Source organism: Coregonus lavaretus (genome assembly GCF_964263955.1).
Source record: "Coregonus lavaretus genome assembly, chromosome: 20".
Lineage (NCBI taxonomy): Eukaryota > Metazoa > Chordata > Actinopteri > Salmoniformes > Salmonidae > Coregonus > Coregonus lavaretus.
The window spans coordinates 48,047,806-48,070,546 of NC_140007.1; the positions used below are offsets into that span (position 1 = coordinate 48,047,806).

General features: G+C 47.4%; 1 protein-coding gene across 1 annotated transcript in view; it reads left to right on the forward strand.

Moving 5' to 3' along the window:
- The window catches only part of LOC311148203 (filamin-A-like), a gene marked incomplete at its 5' end in the record, with an annotated part of 101,041 nt that overhangs the window by 21,408 nt on the left and 56,892 nt on the right, over positions 1-22,741 (forward strand). Inside the window, 2 exon segments of the mRNA XM_084185083.1 lie at positions 17,036-17,076; positions 17,213-17,298. Of these exon segments, the coding sequence (XP_084041209.1) occupies positions 17,036-17,076; positions 17,213-17,298 (127 nt within the window).

Consider the following 22,741-nt stretch of genomic DNA (forward strand, 5'->3'; position numbering starts at 1 on the left):
TTGAACCAGCCTTCATTATAGTAGACCTGAGGGAGGGCTTGGGTTGTTGTTGAACCAGCCTTCATTATAGTAGACCTGAGGGAGTGCTTGGGTTGTTGTTGAACCAGCCTTCATTATAGTAGACCTGAGGGAGGGCTTGTTGTTGAACCAGCCTTCATTATAGTAGACCTGAGGGAGGGCTTGTTGTTGAACCAGCCTTCATTATAGTAGACCTGAGGGAGGGCTTGTTGTTGAACCAGCCTTCATTATAGTAGACCTGAGGGAGGGCTTGTTGTTGAACCAGCCTTCATTATAGTAGGCCTGAGGGAGGGCTTGTTGTTGAACCAGCCTTCATTATAGTAGACCTGAGGGAGGGCTTGTTGTTGAACCAGCCTTCATTATAGTAGACCTGAGGGAGGGCTTGTTGTTGAACCAGCCTTCATTATAGTAGACCTGAGGGAGGGCTTGGGTTGTTGTTGAACCAGCCTTCATTATAGTAGACCTGAGGGAGGGCTTGTTGTTGAACCAGCCTTCATTATAGTAGACCTGAGGGAGGGCTTGGGTTGTTGTTGAACCAGCCTTCATTATAGTAGACCTGAGGGAGGGCTTGGGTTGTTGTTGATCCAGCCTTCATTATAGTAGACCTGAGGGAGGGCTTGGGTTGTTGAACCAGCCTTCATTATAGTAGACCTGAGGGAGGGCTTGTTGTTGAACCAGCCTTCATTATAGTAGACCTGAGGGAGGGCTTGGGTTGTTGTTGAACCAGCCTTCATTATAGTAGACCTGAGGGAGGGCTTGGGTTGTTGTTGAACCAGCCTTCATTATAGTAGACCTGAGGGAGGGCTTGGGTTGTTGTTGAACCAGCCTTCATTATAGTAGACCTGAGGGAGGGCTTGGGTTGTTGTTGAACCAGCCTTCATTATAGTAGACCTGAGGGAGGGCTTGGGTTGTTGTTGAACCAGCCTTCATTATAGTAGACCTGAGGGAGGGCTTGGGTTGTTGTTGAACCAGCCTTCATTATAGTAGACCTGAGGGCTTGTTGTTGTTGAACCAGCCTTCATTATAGTAGACCTGAGGGAGGGCTTGGGTTGTTGAACCAGCCTTCATTATAGTAGACCTGAGGGAGGGCTTGTTGTTGAACCAGCCTTCATTATAGTAGACCTGAGGGAGGGCTTGGGTTGTTGTTGAACCAGCCTTCATTATAGTAGACCTGAGGGAGGGCTTGGGTTGTTGTTGAACCAGCCTTCATTATAGTAGACCTGAGGGAGGGCTTGGGTTGTTGTTGAACCAGCCTTCATTATAGTAGACCTGAGGGAGGGCTTGGGTTGTTGAACCAGCCTTCATTATAGTAGACCTGAGGGAGGGCTTGGGTTGTTGAACCAGCCTTCATTATAGTAGACCTGAGGGAGGGCTTGTTGTTGAACCAGCCTTCATTATAGTAGACCTGAGGGAGGGGCTTGGGTTGTTGAACCAGCCTTCATTATAGTAGACCTGAGGGAGGGCTTGGGTTGTTGTTGAACCAGCCTTCATTATAGTAGACCTGAGGGAGGGCTTGTTGTTGAACCAGCCTTCATTATAGTAGACCTGAGGGAGGGCTTGGGTTGTTGAACCAGCCTTCATTATAGTAGACCTGAGGGAGGGCTTGTTATAATATAATAATATAATATGCCATTTAGCAGACGCTTTTATCCAAAGCGACTTACAGTCATGCGTGCATAAATATTTTTTTTTTTTTTTGTATATGGGTGGTCCCGGGGTTCGACCCCACTACCTTGGCGTTACAAGTGTTGAACCAGCCTTCATTATAGTAGACCTGAGGGAGGGCTTGTTGTTGAACCATCCTTCATTATAGTAGACCTGAGGGAGGGCTTGGGTTGTTGAACCAGCCTTCATTATAGTAGACCTGAGGGAGGGCTTGGGTTGTTGTTGAACCAGCCTTCATTATAGTAGACCTGAGGGAGGGCTTGGGTTGTTGAACCAGCCTTCATTATAGTAGATCTGAGGGAGGGCTTGTTGTTGAACCAGCCTTCATTATAGTAGACCTGAGGGAGGGCTTGTTGTTGAACCAGCCTTCATTATAGTAGACCTGAGGGAGGGCTTGGGTTGTTGTTGAACCAGCCTTCATTATAGTAGACCTGAGGGAGGGCTTGGGTTGTTGTTGAACCAGCCTTCATTATAGTAGACCTGAGGGAGGGCTTGGGTTGTTGTTGAACCAGCCTTCATTATAGTAGACCTGAGGGAGGGCTTGGGTTGTTGTTGAACCAGCCTTCATTATAGTAGACCTGAGGGAGGGCTTGGGTTGTTGAACCAGCCTTCATTATAGTAGACCTGAGGGAGGGCTTGGGTTGTTGAACCAGCCTTCATTATAGTAGACCTGAGGGAGGGCTTGGGTTGTTGAACCAGCCTTCATTATAGTAGACCTGAGGGAGGGCTTGGGTTGTTGTTGAACCAGCCTTCATTATAGTAGACCTGAGGGAGGGCTTGTTGTTGAACCAGCCTTCATTATAGTAGACCTGAGGGAGGGTTGTTGTTGAACCAGCCTTCATTATAGTAGACCTGAGGGAGGGCTTGTTGTTGAACCAGCCTTCATTATAGTAGACCTGAGGGAGGGCTTGTTGTTGAACCAGCCTTCATTATAGTAGACCTGAGGGAGGGCTTGTTGTTGAACCAGCCTTCATTATAGTAGACCTGAGGGAGGGCTTGGGTTGTTGTTGAACCAGCCTTCATTATAGTAGACCTGAGGGAGGGCTTGTTGTTGAACCAGCCTTCATTATAGTAGACCTGAGGGAGGGCTTGTTGTTGAACCAGCCTTCATTATAGTAGACCTGAGGGAGGGCTTGGGTTGTTGTTGAACCAGCCTTCATTATAGTAGACCTGAGGGAGGGCTTGGGTTGTTGATGAACCAGCCTTCATTATAGTAGACCTGAGGGAGGGCTTGGGTTGTTGTTGAACCAGCCTTCATTATAGTAGACCTGAGGGAGGGCTTGGGTTGTTGAACCAGCCTTCATTATAGTAGACCTGAGGGAGGGCTTGGGTTGTTGTTGAACCAGCCTTCATTATAGTAGACCTGAGGGAGGGCTTGGGTTGTTGTTGAACCAGCCTTCATTATAGTAGACCTGAGGGAGGGCTTGGGTTGTTGTTGAACCAGCCTTCATTATAGTAGACCTGAGGGAGGGCTTGGGTTGTTGTTGAACCAGCCTTCATTATAGTAGACCTGAGGGAGGGCTTGGGTTGTTGAACCAGCCTTCATTATAGTAGACCTGAGGGAGGGCTTGTTGTTGAACCAGCCTTCATTATAGTAGACCTGAGGGAGGGCTTGGGTTGTTGTTGAACCAGCCTTCATTATAGTAGACCTGAGGGAGGGCTTGGGTTGTTGAACCAGCCTTCATTATAGTAGACCTGAGGGAGGGCTTGGGTTGTTGAACCAGCCTTCATTATAGTAGACCTGAGGGAGGGCTTGTTGTTGAACCAGCCTTCATTATAGTAGACCTGAGGGAGGGCTTGGGTTGTTGTTGAACCAGCCTTCATTATAGTAGACCTGAGGGAAGGCTTGGGTTGTTGTTGAACCAGCCTTCATTATAGTAGACCTGAGGGAGGGCTTGGGTTGTTGTTGAACCAGCCTTCATTATAGTAGACCTGAGGGAGGGCTTGGGTTGTTGTTGAACCAGCCTTCATTATAGTAGACCTGAGGGAGGGCTTGGGTTGTTGTTGAACCAGCCTTCATTATAGTAGACCTGAGGGAGGGCTTGTTGTTGAACCAGCCTTCATTATAGTAGACCTGAGGGAGGGCTTGGGTTGTTGTTGAACCAGCCTTCATTATAGTAGACCTGAGGGAGGGCTTGTTGTTGAACCAGCCTTCATTATAGTAGACCTGAGGGAGGGCTTGTTGTTGAACCAGCCTTCATTATAGTAGGCCTGAGGGAGGGCTTGGGTTGTTGAACCAGCCTTCATTATAGTAGACCTGAGGGAGTGCTTGGGTTGTTGTTGAACCAGCCTTCATTATAGTAGACCTGAGGGAGGGCTTGGGTTGTTGTTGAACCAGCCTTCATTATAGTAGACCTGAGGGAGGGCTTGTTGTTGAACCAGCCTTCATTATAGTAGACCTGAGGGAGGGCTTGGGTTGTTGTTGAACCAGCCTTCATTATAGTAGACCTGAGGGAGGGCTTGGGTTGTTGAACCAGCCTTCATTATAGTAGACCTGAGGGAGGGCTTGTTGTTGAACCAGCCTTCATTATAGTAGACCTGAGGGAGGGCTTGTTGTTGAACCAGCCTTCATTATAGTAGACCTGAGGGAGGGCTTGTTGTTGAACCAGCCTTCATTATAGTAGGCCTGAGGGAGGGCTTGGGTTGTTGAACCAGCCTTCATTATAGTAGACCTGAGGGAGGGCTTGGGTTGTTGTTGAACCAGCCTTCATTATAGTAGACCTGAGGGAGGGCTTGTTGTTGAACCAGCCTTCATTATAGTAGACCTGAGGGAGGGCTTGGGTTGTTGTTGAACCAGCCTTCATTATAGTAGACCTGAGGGAGGGCTTGTTGTTGAACCAGCCTTCATTATAGTAGACCTGAGGGAGGGCTTGGGTTGTTGAACCAGCCTTCATTATAGTAGACCTGAGGGAGGGCTTGGGTTGTTGTTGAACCAGCCTTCATTATAGTAGACCTGAGGGAGGGCTTGTTGTTGAACCAGCCTTCATTATAGTAGACCTGAGGGAGGGCTTGGGTTGTTGTTGAACCAGCCTTCATTATAGTAGACCTGAGGGAGGGCTTGGGTTGTTGTTGAACCAGCCTTCATTATAGTAGACCTGAGGGAGGGCTTGGGTTGTTGTTGAACCAGCCTTCATTATAGTAGACCTGAGGGAGGGCTTGGGTTGTTGTTGAACCAGCCTTCATTATAGTAGACCTGAGGGAGGGCTTGTTGTTGAACCAGCCTTCATTATAGTAGACCTGAGGGAGGGCTTGGGTTGTTGAACCAGCCTTCATTATAGTAGACCTGAGGGAGGGCTTGGGTTGTTGATGAACCAGCCTTCATTATAGTAGACCTGAGGGAGGGCTTGTTGTTGAACCAGCCTTCATTATAGTAGACCTGAGGGAGGGCTTGGGTTGTTGTTGAACCAGCCTTCATTATAGTAGACCTGAGGGAGGGCTTGGGTTGTTGTTGAACCAGCCTTCATTATAGTAGACCTGAGGGAGGGCTTGTTGTTGAACCAGCCTTCATTATAGTAGACCTGAGGGAGGGCTTGGGTTGTTGAACCAGCCTTCATTATAGTAGACCTGAGGGAGGGCTTGTTGTTGAACCAGCCTTCATTATAGTAGACCTGAGGGAGGGCTTGGGTTGTTGTTGAACCAGCCTTCATTATAGTAGACCTGAGGGAGGGCTTGGGTTGTTGAACCAGCCTTCATTATAGTAGACCTGAGGGAGGGCTTGTTGTTGAACCAGCCTTCATTATAGTAGACCTGAGGGAGGGCTTGGGTTGTTGTTGAACCAGCCTTCATTATAGTAGACCTGAGGGAGGGCTTGGGTTGTTGTTGAACCAGCCTTCATTATAGTAGACCTGAGGGAGGGCTTGGGTTGTTGTTGAACCATCCTTCATTATAGTAGACCTGAGGGAGGGCTTGGGTTGTTGATGAACCAGCCTTCATTATAGTAGACCTGAGGGAGGGCTTGGGTTGTTGTTGAACCAGCCTTCATTATAGTAGACCTGAGGGAGGGCTTGGGTTGTTGTTGAACCAGCCTTCATTATAGTAGACCTGAGGGAGGGCTTGGGTTGTTGTTGAACCAGCCTTCATTATAGTAGACCTGAGGGAGGGCTTGGGTTTTGAACATATGAAACGGAAAACAAGTTATTTTTACACTTCTAAATAGGAGTTTTACTGGAATTCAACAAGGTACTCATCTCCTGTTTCATGATGGCCGTGGAAACGTAGCAAACATCATGGAGGGGGTTTTATGCAAGTCCTAAACGGGACCTACATGTCTAAAATAATGTGGACCTGCTTAGATAAAAAGGGAATGTCAGCTCACTGTTTTACTCCTTTCAAACTTGATATTTTAATTAAGATTTAGTGATTCAAGATTTATTTCCAAGCGGTCTCAGGAGCCAAACCCTTTATCGACAGTCTTGACAACTTCACGTTTGCATTGGGCAGACAAAAAAATACTTAATTGAGAGGAGGGGAGGCTATGCTTGATTTTTAATAAAATAAAACGTAATGGTAAAAAACATTAGTTTTTTTATGTTTGTAAATAGAAGTCACCAAAGGCACATTAGGCTACTCTTGTTCCATGTGCATATGGGCAGTGTGCCTCATGGTTGGATAGGCTGAGTTTCCACTGTCAAAATGAATGCCATAACCAACTGCGTTAATCCTAAAACCAGTTTTTGGTTGGTCTTAAATATCCCTATCAGCACTGCCTGAAATTAGCATTTTGGATCTTGGCTATTTACACGGGGTACTGTGTAATTGAGGTAGATATGTACATACAGCGCATTCGGAAAGTATTCAGACCCCTTGACTTTTTCCACATTTTGTTACGTTACAGCCTTATTCTAAAATTGATTAAATTGTTTTTTTTCTTCACATCAATCTACACACAATACCCCATCATGACAAAGCAAAAACAGTTTTTTTGAAATGTTTTGCTAATTTATTAAAAATTAAAAACGGAAATATAACATTTACATAAGTATTCAGATCCTTTACTCAGTAATTTGTTGAAGAACCTTTGGCAGCGATTACAGCCTCTAGCATTCTTGGGTATGACGCTACAAGCTTGGCACACCTGTATTTGGGGAGTTTCTCCCATTCTTCTCTGCAGATCCTCTCAAGCTCTGTCAGGTTGGATGGGGAGTGTTGCTGCACAGCTATTTTCAGGTCTCTCCAGAGATGTTCGATCGGGTTCAAGTCCGGGCTCTGGCTGGGCCACTCAAGGACATTCTGAGACTTGTCCCGAAGCCACTCCTGCGTTGTCTTGTCTGTGTGCTTAGGGTTGTTGTCCTGTTGGAAGGTGAACCTTCGCTCCAGTCCGAGGTTCTGAGTGCTCTGGAGGAGGTTTTCATCAAGGATCTCTCTGTACTTTGCTCCGTTCATCTTTCCCTCGATCCTGACTAGTCTCCCAGTCCCTGCCACTGAAAAACATCCCCACAGCATGATTCTGCCACCACCATGCTTCACTGTAGGGATGGTGCCAGGTTTCCTCCAGACGTGACGCTTGGCATTCAGGCCAAAGAGTTCGATCTTGGTTTCATCAGACCAGAGAATCTTATTTCTCATGGTCTGAGAGTCTTTAGGTGCCTTTTGGGAAACTCCAAGCGGGCTGTCATGTGCCTTTTACTGAGGAGTGGCTTCCATCTGGCCACTCTACCATAAAGGCCTGATTGGTGGAGTGCTGCAGAGATGGTTGTCCTTCTGGAAGGTTCTCCCATCTCCACAGAGGAACTCTAGAACTCTTTCAGAGTGACCATCGGGTTCTTGGTCACCTCCCTGACCAAGGCCCTTCTCCCCCGATTGCTCAGTTTGGCCGGGCGGCCAGCTCTAGGAAGAGTCTTGGTGGTTCCAAACTTCTTCCATTTAAGAAGGTCACTGTGTTCTTGGGGACCTTCAATGCTGCAGACATTTTTTGGTACCCTTCCCCACATCTGTGCCTTGACACAATCCTGTCTCGGCGCTTTACAGACAATTCCTTCGACCTCATGGCTTGGTTTTTGCTCTGACATGCACTGTCAACTGTGGGACCTTATATAGACAGGTGTGTGCCTTTCCAAATCATGTCCAATCAACCACAGGTGGACTCCAATCAAGTTGTAGCAACATCTCAAGGATGATCAATGGAAACAGGATGCACCTGAGCTCAATTTAGAGTCTCATAGCAAAGGGTCTGAATACTTATGTAAATAAGGTATTTCTGTTTTACATTTTTAATAAATTAGTAAACATTTCTAAAAACCTGTTTTCGCTTTGTCGTTATGGGGTATTGTGTGTAGATTGCTGAGGATTATATATATTTTTTAATCCATTTTAGAATAAGGCTGTAACGTAACAAAATGTGGACAAAGTCAAGGGGTCTGAATACATTCCGAATGCACTGTATAGGTAGGGTTAAAGTGACTAGACAACAGGATAGATAATAGACAGTAGCAGCAGTATACTGTAGGTAGGGGTAAAGTGACTAGACAACAGGATAGATAATAGACAGTAGCAGCAGTATACTGTAGGTAGGGTTAAAGTGACTAGACAACAGGATAGATAATAGACAGTAGCAGCAGTATACTGTAGGTAGGGGTTAAAGTGACTAGACAACAGGATAGATAATAGACAGTAGCAGCAGTATACTGTAGGTAGAGGTAAAGTGACTAGACAACAGGATAGATAATAGACAGTAGCAGCAGTATACTGTAGGTAGAGGTAAAGTGACTAGACAACAGGATAGATAATAGACAGTAGCAGCAGTATACTGTAGGTAGGGGTAAAGGGACTAGACAACAGGATAGATAATAGACAGTAGCAGCAGTATACTGTAGGTAGGGGTAAAGTGACTAGACAACAGGATAGATAATAGACAGTAGCAGCAGTATACTGTAGGGAGGGGTAAAGTGACTAGACAACAGGATAGATAATAGACAGTAGCAGCAGTATACTGTAGGTAGGGGTAAAGTGACTAGACAACAGGATAGATAATAGACAGTAGCAGCAGTATACTGTAGGTAGGGGTAAAGTGACTAGACAACAGGATAGATAATAGACAGTAGCAGCAGTATACTGTAGGTAGGGGTAAAGTGACTAGACAACAGGATAGATAATAGACAGTAGCAGCAGTATACTGTAGGTAGGGGTTAAAGTGACTAGACAACAGGATAGATAATAGACAGTAGCAGCAGTATACTGTAGGTAGAGGTAAAGTGACTAGACAACAGGATAGATAATAGACAGTAGCAGCAGTATACTGTAGGTAGGGGTAAAGTGACTAGACAACAGGATAGATAATAGACAGTAGCAGCAGTATACTGTAGGTAGGGGTAAAGGGACTAGACAACAGGATAGATAATAGACAGTAGCAGCAGTATACTGTAGGTAGGGGTAAAGTGACTAGACAACAGGATAGATAATAGACAGTAGCAGCAGTATACTGTAGGTAGGGTTAAAGTGACTAGACAACAGGATAGATAATAGACAGTAGCAGCAGTATACTGTAGGTAGGGGTAAAGTGACTAGACAACAGGATAGATAATAGACAGTAGCAGCAGTATACTGTAGGTAGGGGTTAAAGTGACTAGACAACAGGATAGATAATAGACAGTAGCAGCAGTATACTGTAGGTAGAGGTAAAGTGACTAGACAACAGGATAGATAATAGACAGTAGCAGCAGTATACTGTAGGTAGAGGTAAAGTGACTAGACAACAGGATAGATAATAGACAGTAGCAGCAGTATACTGTAGGTAGGGGTAAAGGGACTAGACAACAGGATAGATAATAGACAGTAGCAGCAGTATACTGTAGGTAGGGGTAAAGTGACTAGACAACAGGATAGATAATAGACAGTAGCAGCAGTATACTGTAGGGAGGGGTAAAGTGACTAGACAACAGGATAGATAATAGACAGTAGCAGCAGTATACTGTAGGTAGGGGTAAAGTGACTAGACAACAGGATAGATAATAGACAGTAGCAGCAGTATACTGTAGGTAGGGGTAAAGTGACTAGACAACAGGATAGATAATAGACAGTAGCAGCAGTATACTGTAGGTAGGGGTTAAAGTGACTAGACAACAGGATAGATAATAGACAGTAGCAGCAGTATACTGTAGGTAGGGGTAAAGGGACTAGGCAACAGGATAGATAATAGACAGTAGCAGCAGTATACTGTAGGTAGGGGTAAAGGGACTAGACAACAGGATAGATAATAGACAGTAGCAGCAGTATACTGTAGGTAGGGGTTAAAGTGACTAGACAACAGGATAGATAATAGACAGTAGCAGCAGTATACTGTAGGTAGGGGTAAAGTGACTAGACAACAGGATAGATAATAGACAGTAGCAGCAGTATACTGTAGGTAGGGGTAAAGTGACTAGACAACAGGATAGATAATAGACAGTAGCAGCAGTATACTGTAGGTAGAGGTAAAGTGACTAGGCAACAGGATAGATAATAGACAGTAGCAGCAGTATACTGTAGGTAGGGGTAAAGGGACTAGACAACAGGATAGATAATAGACAGTAGCAGCAGTATACTGTAGGTAGGGGTAAAGTGACTAGACAACAGGATAGATAATAGACAGTAGCAGCAGTATACTGTAGGTAGGGGTAAAGTGACTAGACAACAGGATAGATAATAGACAGTAGCAGCAGTATACTGTAGGTAGGGGTAAAGTGACTAGGCAACAGGATAGATAATAGACAGTAGCAGCAGTATACTGTAGGTAGGGGTAAAGTGACTAGACAACAGGATAGATAATAGACAGTAGCAGCAGTATACTGTAGGTAGGGGTAAAGTGACTAGGCAACAGGATAGATAATAGACAGTAGCAGCAGTATACTGTAGGTAGGGGTAAAGTGACTAGGCAACAGGATAGATAATAGACAGTAGCAGCAGTATACTGTAGGTAGGGGTAAAGGGACTAGACAACAGGATAGATAATAGACAGTAGCAGCAGTATACTGTAGGTAGGGGTAAAGTGACTAGGCAACAGGATAGATAATAGACAGTAGCAGCAGTATACTGTAGGTAGGGGTAAAGGGACTAGACAACAGGATAGATAATAGACAGTAGCAGCAGTATACTGTAGGTAGGGGTAAAGTGACTAGACAACAGGATAGATAATAGACAGTAGCAGCAGTATACTGTAGGTAGGGGTAAAGTGACTAGGCAACAGGATAGATAATAGACAGTAGCAGCAGTATACTGTAGGTAGGGGTAAAGTGACTAGACAACAGGATAGATAATAGACAGTAGCAGCAGTATACTGTAGGTAGGGGTTAAAGTGACTAGACAACAGGATAGATAATAGACAGTAGCAGCAGTATACTGTAGGTAGGGGTAAAGTGACTAGACAACAGGATAGATAATAGACAGTAGCAGCAGTATACTGTAGGTAGGGGTAAAGTGACTAGGCAACAGGATAGATAATAGACAGTAGCAGCAGTATACTGTAGGTAGGGGTAAAGGGACTAGACAACAGGATAGATAATAGACAGTAGCAGCAGTATACTGTAGGTAGGGGTAAAGGGACTAGGCAACAGGATAGATAATAGACAGTAGCAGCAGTATACTGTAGGTAGGGGTAAAGGGACTAGACAACAGGATAGATAATAGACAGTAGCAGCAGTATACTGTAGGTAGGGGTAAAGGGACTAGACAACAGGATAGATAATAGACAGTAGCAGCAGTATACTGTAGGTAGGGGTAAAGTGACTAGACAACAGGATAGATAATAGACAGTAGCAGCAGTATACTGTAGGTAGGGGTAAAGGGACTAGACAACAGGATAGATAATAGACAGTAGCAGCAGTATACTGTAGGTAGGGGTAAAGTGACTAGACAACAGGATAGATAATAGACAGTAGCAGCAGTATACTGTAGGTAGGGGTAAAGTGACTAGGCAACAGGATATATAATAGACAGTAGCAGCAGTATACTGTAGGTAGGGGTAAAGTGACTAGACAACAGGATAGATAATAGACAGTAGCAGCAGTATACTGTAGGTAGGGGTAAAGTGACTAGACAACAGGATAGATAATAGACAGTAGCAGCAGTATACTGTAGGTAGGGGTAAAGTGACTAGACAACAGGATAGATAATAGACAGTCGTAGCAGCGTATGTGATGAGTCAAAATAGTTACTGCAAAAAGGGTCAATGCAGATAGTCATCATAGCTATTGGTTAACTATTTAACTAACTATTTAGCAGTCTTATGGCTTGAGGTTAGAAACTGTTCAGGTTCCTGTTGGTTCCAGACGTGGTGCATCGGTACCGCACGGTAGCAGAGAGAACAGCCTATGACTTGGGTGACGAGTCTGACAATTGTTAGGGCCTTCCTCTGACACCGCCTGGTAGAGAGGTCCTGGATGGCAGGAAGCTTGGCCCCAGTGATGTACTGGGCCGTACGCACTACCCTCTGTAGTGCCTTGCGGTCGGATGCCAAGCAATTGCCATACCAAGCAGCCAGTCAAGATGCTCACAATGATTTAGCTGTATAACTTTTTGAGGATCTGAGGGCCCATGCCAAATCTTTTTCAGTCTCCTGAGGGGGAATAGGCTTTGTCGTGCCCTCTTCACGACTGTCTTGGTGTGTTTGGACCATGATAGTTCATTGGTGATGTGGACACCAAGGAACTTGAAGCTCTCAACCTGCTCCACTACAGCCCCGTCGATGAGAATGGGGGCGTGCTCAGCCCTCCGTTTCCTATAGTTCACGATTAAATCCTTTGTCTTGATCACGTTGAGGGAGAGGTTGTTATCCTGGCACCACACTGCCAGGTCTCTGACCTCCTCCCTATAGACTGTCTCATCGTTGTCGGTGATCAGGCCTACCACCGTCGTGTCGTCGGCAAACTTAATGATGGTGTTGGGGTCGTGCGCGGACATACAGTCATGGGTGAACAGGGAGTACAGGAGGGGACTGAGCACTCACCCCTGAGGGGCCCCCGTGTTGAGGATCAGTGTGGCAGATGTGTTGTTACCTACCCTTACCACCTGGGAGCGTCCCGTCAGGAAGTCCAGGATCCAGTTGCAGAGGGAGGTGTTTAGTCTCAGGGTCCTTAGCTTAGTGATGAACAGCATTGTCATGTAGGTGTTCCTTTTGTCCAAGTGGGAGAGTGCAGTGTGGAGTGCAATAGAGATTGCGTCGTGTGTGTGTGTGTGTGTGTGTGTGTGTGTGTGTGTGTGTGTGTGTGTGTGTGTGTGTGTGTGTGTGTGTGTGTGTGTGTGTGTGTGTGTGTGTGTGTGTGTGTGTGTGTGTGTGTGTGTGTGTGTGTGTGTGTGTGTGTGTGTGTGTGTGTGTGTGTGGCTGGCGGTCATAACATTTTGTCAACCGGTAACTGTCATGCATATAACTGCTGGAAAGGGGATACCTAGTCAGTTGCACAACTGAATGCATTCAACTGAAATGTGTCTTCCACATTTAACCCAACCGCTCTCAATCAGAGAGGTGCTGGGGGCCTTAATCCACATCTTAGGCGCCCGGGGAACAGAACTGTTGTTGTTGGGGGTTAACTGCCTTTCTCAAGGGTAGAACAGCAGATTTTCAGTTACTGGCCCAACGCTCTTAACCGCTAGGCTACCTGCCGCCCATACCAAGCGGTGATGCAGCACGCTCTTAACCGCTAGGCTACCTGCCGCCCATACCAAGCGGTGATGCAGCACGCTCTTAACCGCTAGGCTACCTGCCGCCCATACCAAGCGGTGATGCAGCACGCTCTTAACCGCTAGGCTACCTGCCGCCCATACCAAGCGGTGATGCAGCACGCTCTTAACCGCTAGGCTACCTGCCGCCCATACCAAGCGGTGATGCAGCACGCTCTTAACCGCTAGGCTACCTGCCGCCCATACCAAGCGGTGATGCAGCACGCTCTTAACCGCTAGGCTACCTGCCGCCCATACCAGGCGGTGATGCAGCACGCTCTTAACCGCTAGGCTACCTGCCGCCCATACCAAGCGGTGATGCAGCACGCTCTTAACCGCTAGGCTACCTGCCGCCCATACCAGGCGGTGATGCAGCACGCTCTTAACCGCTAGGCTACCTGCCGCCCATACCAGGCGGTGATGCAGCACGCTCTTAACCGCTAGGCTACCTGCCGCCCATACCAGGCGGTGATGCAGCACGCTTTTAACCGCTAGGCTACCTGCCGCCCATACCAAGCGGTGATGCAGCACGCTCTTAACCGCTAGGCTACCTGCCGCCCATACCAGGCGGTGATGCAGCACGCTCTTAACCGCTAGGCTACCTGCCGCCCATACCAAGCGGTGATGCAGCACGCTCTTAACCGCTAGGCTACCTGCCGCCCATACCAGGCGGTGATGCAGCACGCTCTTAACCGCTAGGCTACCTGCCGTCCATACCAGGCGGTGATGCAACACGCTCTTAACCGCTAGGCTACCTGCCGCCCATACCAGGCGGTGATGCAGCACGCTCTTAACCGCTAGGCTACCTGCCGCCCATACCAAGCGGTGATGCAGCACGCTCTTAACCGCTAGGCTACCTGCCGCCCATACCAGGCGGTGATGCAGCACGCTCTTAACCGCTAGGCTACCTGCCGCCCATACCAGGCGGTGATGCAGCACGCTCTTAACCGCTAGGCTACCTGCCGCCCATACCAGGCGGTGATGCAGCACGCTCTTAACCGCTAGGCTACCTGCCGCCCATACCAGGCGGTGATGCAGCACGCTTTTAACCGCTAGGCTACCTGCCGCCCATACCAAGCGGTGATGCAGCACGCTCTTAACCGCTAGGCTACCTGCCGCCCATACCAGGCGGTGATGCAGCACGCTCTTAACCGCTAGGCTACCTGCCGCCCATACCAAGCGGTGATGCAGCACGCTCTTAACCGCTAGGCTACCTGCCGCCCATACCAGGCGGTGATGCAGCACGCTCTTAACCGCTAGGCTACCTGCCGTCCATACCAGGCGGTGATGCAACACGCTCTTAACCGCTAGGCTACCTGCCGCCCATACCAGGCGGTGATGCAGCACGCTCTTAACCGCTAGGCTACCTGCCGCCCATACCAGGCGGTGATGCAGCACGCTCTTAACCGCTAGGCTACCTGCCGCCCATACCAGGCGGTGATGCAGCACGCTCTTAACCGCTAGGCTACCTGCCGCCCATACCAGGCGGTGATGCAGCACGCTCTTAACCGCTAGGCTACCTGCCGCCCATACCAGGCGGTGATGCAGCACGCTCTTAACCGCTAGGCTACCTGCCGCCCATACCAGGCGGTGATGCAGCACGCTCTTAACCGCTAGGCTACCTGCCGCCCATACCAGGCGGTGATGCAGCACGCTCTTAACCGCTAGGCTACCTGCCGCCCATACCAGGCGGTGATGCAGCACGCTCTTAACCGCTAGGCTACCTGCCGCCCATACCAGGCGGTGATGCAGCACGCTCTTAACCGCTAGGCTACCTGCCGCCCATACCAAGCGGTGATGCAGCACGCTCTTAACCGCTAGGCTACCTGCCGCCCATACCAGGCGGTGATGCAGCACGCTCTTAACCGCTAGGCTACCTGCCGCCCATACCAGGCGGTGATGCAGCACGCTCTTAACCGCTAGGCTACCTGCCGCCCATACCAAGCGGTGATGCAGCACGCTCTTAACCGCTAGGCTACCTGCCGCCCATACCAAGCGGTGATGCAGCACGCTCTTAACCGCTAGGCTACCTGCCGCCCATACCAGGCGGTGATGCAGCACGCTCTTAACCGCTAGGCTACCTGCCGCCCATACCAGGCGGTGATGCAGCACGCTCTTAACCGCTAGGCTACCTGCCGCCCATACCAGGCGGTGATGCAGCACGCTCTTAACCGCTAGGCTACCTGCCGCCCATACCAGGCGGTGATGCAGCACGCTCTTAACCGCTAGGCTACCTGCCGCCCATACCAGGCGGTGATGCAGCACGCTCTTAACCGCTAGGCTACCTGCCGCCCATACCAAGCGGTGATGCAGCCAGTCAAGATGCTCTCAATGGTGCTCTATTCAGCCTCCTGAGGGGGGAAAGAGGCGTTGTCGTGTCTCGATGTGAATGATGCTCTGTAGCACCACTCCTCCAGGTCTGACCAGGTCTCTGTGGCACCACTCCTCCAGGTCTGACCAGGTCTCTGTGGCACCACTCCTCCAGGTCTGACCAGGTCTCTGTGGCACCACTCCTCCAGGTCTGACCAGGTCTCTGTGGCACCACTCCTCCAGGTCTGACCAGGTCTCTGTGGCACCACTCCTCCAGGTCTGACCAGGTCTCTGTGGCACCACTCCTCCAGGTCTGACCAGGTCTCTGTGGCACCAGTCCTCCAGGTCTGACCAGGTCTCTGTAGCACCAGTCCTCCAGGTCACGATCAGCTCCTTTTCTTGCCGACTCCTTTCTACCAAAATGACTGTTTCTCTGAATTGCCCTGTGAAAGCCGAACACTGTATGATCGTATTTTATAACTCAGCTAGGCTTGTTGGCAATAGAACAAGCTTTCTACTGATCACCTGACCCAGATTGCAATTTATAATGGACCGTTTTTGGATTGCGTCAACAGCAACGGTAACTGTGTGATGGCGGGATGCAGGGATGTGTTCCAAACAGAACAACTACAAGTGTTCTCGAGTTCCTCGACGGCCCAGTTAGGAGAGCAACAACAACACTTTCAGTTAAAGACTGTTGGGTCATAAAAGTGCATTGAAATTACTTAGGAACTGTGCAGACTTGGGAGAGGTGTGGCCCCTCCAACCCTTTGGGAGAGGTGTGGCCCCTCCAACCTTTGGAGAGGTGTGGCCCCTCCAACCCTTGTCTTTAGTTGTTGTCTAATGAAGCACCTACCCAACAGTTTCCAGGAATATTCTAATGTTATCATGTTACTGAATGTATCCTGAGTATTTTCAGATTTCGTTATCAACAAATGCTGTGAAACAGTAAATGTCAAATGAACATCAAAACAATAGTTATCCCACTAGTGTAAAGGGTTAAAGTTAATTTTTCTGCAATTCTACACATTTTGCCATGAGATATACCTTGTTCTTATGCTATCTGAGTGACTAAATCAATGGGAGCCCCATGCCATGACATTTTTGGAATTTGAGATTCTCCCTGACTGGAGTAGCGGCCATGATTTAGCGGAGGCGGCCCACCGCTGCTAAATGAATAAAGGGGAAACACTGCTTTATCTGAATATGGGTGTGGTCTGTCTGAATGTGGGTATGGTGTATATGGTTGTGAGGGTGGTTTGTCTTTACGTGGGTGTGGATTGTTGAATTGTGGGTGTAGTCTATCTGCCTGTTGGTGTGGTTATTTGAATGTGGGTGTGGTCTATCTGATTGTGGGTGGGGTCTGTCTGAATGTGGGTGTGGTCTATCTGATTGTGGGTGTGGTTTCTAACAGGGCCGATCTGATGTCCGCTAAGGAGGTTCTCAGTGGGAATGGTGAGTATTGGAATGTTCTATACTGGGATATAGTTCTACTGTACGGTGGCTCTGCTGGGACAAACATCCCCTGCATTCCTTATAACAGTATGGTGCAGATCGCTGAAGACTAACTTGGTGTGTCTGTGTGTGTTAGATGAGGTGATTGGACAGGTGATGAGCATTATGAAGAGCCAATCTGTCCCCTACACTGCCATCTACACTGCAATGAGACCCTCACGGGTAAGTGTGTTTACGTGCGTGTTAGAGCCGGGACTATACCAGTATCGTGCAATGAGACCCTCACGGGTAAGTGTGTTTACGTGCGTGTTAGAGCCGGGACTATACCAGTATCGTGCAATGAGACCCTCACGGGTAAGTGTGTTTACGTGCGTGTTAGAGCCGGGACTATACCAGTATCGTGCAATGAGACCCTCACGGGTAAGTGTGTTTACGTGCATGTTAGAGCCGGGACCAGTACCGCGATACTTAGTATAGTGGCAAGGAAACAAAACACAAAGTGGATTGAACTTCTTTAGGAAAACAGCCCTAATGTTGGAAACAAACATCATAATGTTGTCATCCAAACTCACATTTATTTATACTGAACAAAAATATAAACGCTACATGTAAAGTGTTGGTCCCATGTTTCATGAGCTGAAAGTTTCCATACGCACAAAAAGCTTATTTCTCTCAAATGACATCCCTGTTAGTGAGCATTTAGCTTTTGCTTCTATAGGCTATGCAATTGTGTGATAAAAAGAGGAGGATCCCATCAGCTTTCTATAGGCTAGGCCTACTATATTTATTTCTCAACTTTCCTAATACTAAGCACATTGCTTCTCTTTACAACAGGAGTATAGCCTACCTGGCTGGCATGAAAATGAACCACGGGGAAAAGCGTCCTCCATTCGCTATTTAAGTGCATAGATGACATGTATTTTTTCTGCTGCCCCTGTTTCAAGACAGGTACATGATAATGGTCCATTCTAAACCAAAACAAATGTCACACATATATTATTTAGTAAATGTAAAGACAAAAATAGTCTAATGGGTGAATAATAATAATAATAATAATAGTAAATGTAAAGACAAAATCAATAATAGTCTGTTCAGGAATGGCTGAAAAACCCTATAGCACTGAATAAGAGCACTTCCTCCCAGCTGCCCACTGCACTGAGGCTAGGAAACACTATCACCACCGATAAATCTACAATAATCGAGAATTTCAACAAGCATTTTGCTACAGCTGGCCATGCTTTCCATCTGGCTACCACTAACCCGGCCACCAACTCTGCACCCTCTGCTGCAACTTGCCCATGCCCCCCCCGCTTCTCCTTCACACAAATTCAGACAGCTGATGTTTTGAAAGCGCTGCAAAATCTGGACCCCTACAAATCAGCTGGGCTAGACAATCTGGACCCTTTCTTCCTAAAACTAGCCGCCGAAATTGTCGCAACCGCTATTACTAGTCTGTTCAACCTCTCTTTCATAACGTCTGAGATCCCCAGAGATTGGAAAGCTGCCGCGGTCATCCCCCTCTTCAAAGGGGGTGACACTCTAGATCCAAACTGCTACAGACCTATATCCATCCTGCCCTGCCTTTCGAAAGTATTCGAAAGCCAAGTTAATAAACAGATCATCGACCATTTCGAATACCACCGTACCTTCTCCGCTATGCAATCTGGTTTCCGAGCTGGTCACGGGTGCACTTCAGCCACGCTCAAGGTCCTAAACGATATTATAACCGCGATTGATAATAGACAGTACTGTGCAGCCGTCTTCATCGACCTGGCCAAGGCTTTCGACTCTGTCAACCACCGCATTCTTATTGGCAGACTAAATAGCCTTGGTTTCTCAAATGACTGCCTCGCCTGGTTCACCAACTACTTCTCAGATAGAGTTCAGTGTGTCAAATCGGAGGGCCTGTTGTCTGGACCTATGGCAGTCTCTATGGGGGTGCCACAGGGTTCAATTCTTGGGCCGACACTTTTCTCCGTGTATATCAATGATGTCGCTCTTGCTGCTGGTGACTCTCAGATCCACCTCTACGCAGACGACACCATTTTGTATACATCTGGCCCTTCATTGGACACTGTGTTAACAAACCTCCAAACGAGCTTCAATGCCATACAACAATCCTTCAGTAGCCTTCAACTGCTCTTAAACACTAGTAAAACTAAATGCATGCTTTTCAATCGAACGCTGCTAGCACCCGCCCACCCGACTAGAATCACCACTCTCGACGGGTCTGACCTAGAGTATGTGGACAACTACAAATACCTAGGTGTCTGGTTAGACTGTAAACTCAACTTCCAGACTCACATAAAGAATCTCCAATCCAAAGTTAAATCTAGGATCGGCTTCCTATTTCGCAACAAAGCCTCCTTCACTCATGCTGCCAAACATGCCCTCGTAAAACTGACTATCCTACCGATCCTTGACTTCGGCGATGTCATTTATAAAATAGCCTCCAACACTCTACTCAGCAAATTGGATGTAGTCTATCACAGTGCCATCCGTTTTGTCTCCAAAGCCCCATACACTACCCACCACTGTGACCTGTACGCTCTTGTTGGCTGGTCCTCACTACATGTTCGTCGTCAAACCCACTGGCTCCAGGCCATCTATAAATCACTGCTAGGCAAATCCCCACCTTATCTTAGCTCATTGGTCACCATAGCAGCACCCACCCGTAGTCTGCGCTCCAGCAGGTATATCTCACTGGTCATTCCCAAAGCCAACACCTCCTTTGGCCGCCATTCCTTCCAGTTCTCTGCTGCCAATGACTGGAACGAATTGCAAAAATCTCTGAAGCTGGAGACTCTTATCTCCCTCAATAACTTTAAGCATCAGTTGTCAGAGCACCTTACCGATCACTGCACCTGTACACAGCCCATCTGAAATTAGCCCACCCAACTACCTCATCCCTATATTGTTATTTAATTTGCTCTTTTGCACCCCATTATCTCTATTTGCACATAATCTCTTGCACATCTAGCATTCCAGTGTTAATACTATTGTAATTATTCTGCACTATAGCCTATTTATTGCCTTACCTCCATAACTTGCTACATTTGCACACACTGTATATATATTTTCTGTTGTATCTCTGACTTTATGTTTTTTTTTTTACCCCATATGTAACTCTGTGTTGTTTTTTGTTGCACTACTTTGCTTTGTCTTGGCCAGGTCACAGTTGTAAATGAGAACCTGTTCTCAACTGGTTTACCTGGTTAAATAAAGGTGAAATAAAAATAAAAAATAAAAAAAACTACAGGAATCAGAATGGCAGAATGGCAGAATGACTGAATGGCTGAATGGCTGTAACAAGCCTACATACAGAGTGGAATTCCCTGATACAACAGTCAAAATGCCTAATATAAGGTCTACAGTCTGTGCTATATAGTCCCCTGTAGCGCAGTTGGTAGAGCGTGGTGCTTGCAACACCAGGGTTGTGGGTTCGTTTCCCACGGGGGGCCAGTATGAAAATGTATGCACTCACTAACTGTAAGTGGCTCTGGATAAGAGCGTCTGATAAACGACTAAAATGTCAAATGTTATCCATTATTCCTCCTCCACCAAACTTTACAGTTGGCACCATGCATTCTGGCAGGTAGCGTTCACCTGGTATCCGCCAAACCTAGATTTGTCTGTCAGACTGCCAGATGGTGAAGCGTGATTCATCACTCCAGAGAACGTGTTTCCACTGCTCCAGAGTCCAATGGCGGCGAGCTTTACACCACTCCAGCCTACGCTTGGCATTGTGCATGGTGATCTTAGGCTTGTGTGCGGCTGCTCGGCCATGGAAACCCATTTCATGAAGCTCCCAACGAACAGTTATTGTGCTGACGTTGCTTCCAGAGGCAGTTTGGAACACGGTAGTGAGTGTTGCAACCGAGGGCAGACGATTTTTACACGCTTCAGCACTCCGTGGTCCCGTTCTGTGAGCTTGTGTGGCCTACCACTTCGCAGCTGAGCCGTTGTTGCTCCAAGACGTTTCCACTTCACAATAACAGCACTTACAGTTGACTATAGCAGGGCTGAAATTTGACGAACTGACTTGTTGGAAAGGTGGCATCCTATGAAGGTGCCATGTTGAAAGCCACTGAGCTCTTCAGTAAGGCCATTCTACTGCCAGTGTTTGTCTATGGAGATTGCATGGCTGTGTGCTAGATGTTATACACCTGACCCGTATCTACAGTGGGGAGAATAAGTATTTGATACACTGCCGATTTTACAGGTTTTCCTACTTACAAAGCATGTAGAGGTCTGTCATTTTTTATCATAGGTACACTTCAACTGTGAGAGACGGAATCTAAAACAAAAATCCAGAAAATCACATTGTATGATTTAAGTAATTAATTTGCATTTTATTGCATGACATAAGTATTTGATCACCTACCAACCAGTAAGAAATTCCGGCTCTCACAGACCTGTTAGTTTTTCTTTAAGAAGCCCTCCTGTTCTCCACTCATTACCTGTATTAACTGCACCTGTTTGAAATCGTTACCTGTATGAAAGACACCTGTCCACACACTCAATCAAACAGACTCCAATCTCTCCACAATGGCCAAGACCAGAGAGCTGTGTAAGGACATCAGGGATACAATTTTAGACCTGCACAAGGCTGGGATGGGCTACAGGACAATAGGCAAGCAGCTTGGTGAGAAGGCAACAACTGTTGGCGCAATTATTAGAAAATGGAAGAAGTTCAAGATGACGGTCAATCACCCTCGGTCTGGGGCTCCATGCAAGATCTCACCTTGTGGGGAATCAATGATCATGAGGAAGGTGAGGGATCAGCCCAGAACTACACGGCAGGACCTGGTCAATGACCTGAAGAGAGCTGGGACCACAGTCTCAAAGAAAACCATTAGTAACACACTACGCCATCATGGATTAAAATCCTGCAGCGCACGCAAGGTCCCCCTGCTCAAGCCAGTGCATGTCCAGGCCCGTCTGAAGTTTGCCAATGACCATCTGGATGATCCAGAGGAGGAATGGTAGAAGGTCATGTGGTCTGATGAGACAAAAATAGAGCTTTTTGGTCTAAACTCCACTCGCCGTGTTTGGAGGAAGAAGAAGGATGAGTACAACCCCAAGAACACCATCCCAACCGTGAAGCATGGAGGTGGAAACCTCATTCTTTGGGGATGCTTTTCTGCAAAGGGGACAGGACGACTGCACCGTATTGAGGGGAGGATGGATGGGGCCATGTATCGCGAGATCTTGGCCAACAACCTCCTTCCCTCAGTAAGAGCATTGAAGATGGGTCTTGGCTGGGTCTTCCAGCATGACAACGACCCGACACACACAGCCAGGGCAACTAAGGAGTGGCTCCGTAAGAAGCATCTCAAGGTCCTGGAGTGGCCTAGCCAGTCTCCAGACCTGAACCCAATAGAAAATCTTTGGAGGGAGCTGAAAGTCCGTATTGCCCAGCGACAGCCCCGAAACCTGAAGGATCTGGAGAAGGTCTGTATGGAGGAGTGGGCCAAAATCCCTGCTGCAGTGTGTGCAAACCTGGTCAAGACCTACAGGGAAACGTATGATCTCTGTAATTGCAAACAAAGGTTTCTGTACCAAATATTAAGTTCTGCTTTTCTGATGTATCAAATACTTATGTCATGCAATATAATTACTTAGAAATCATGCAATGTGATTTTCTGGATTTTTGTTTTAGATT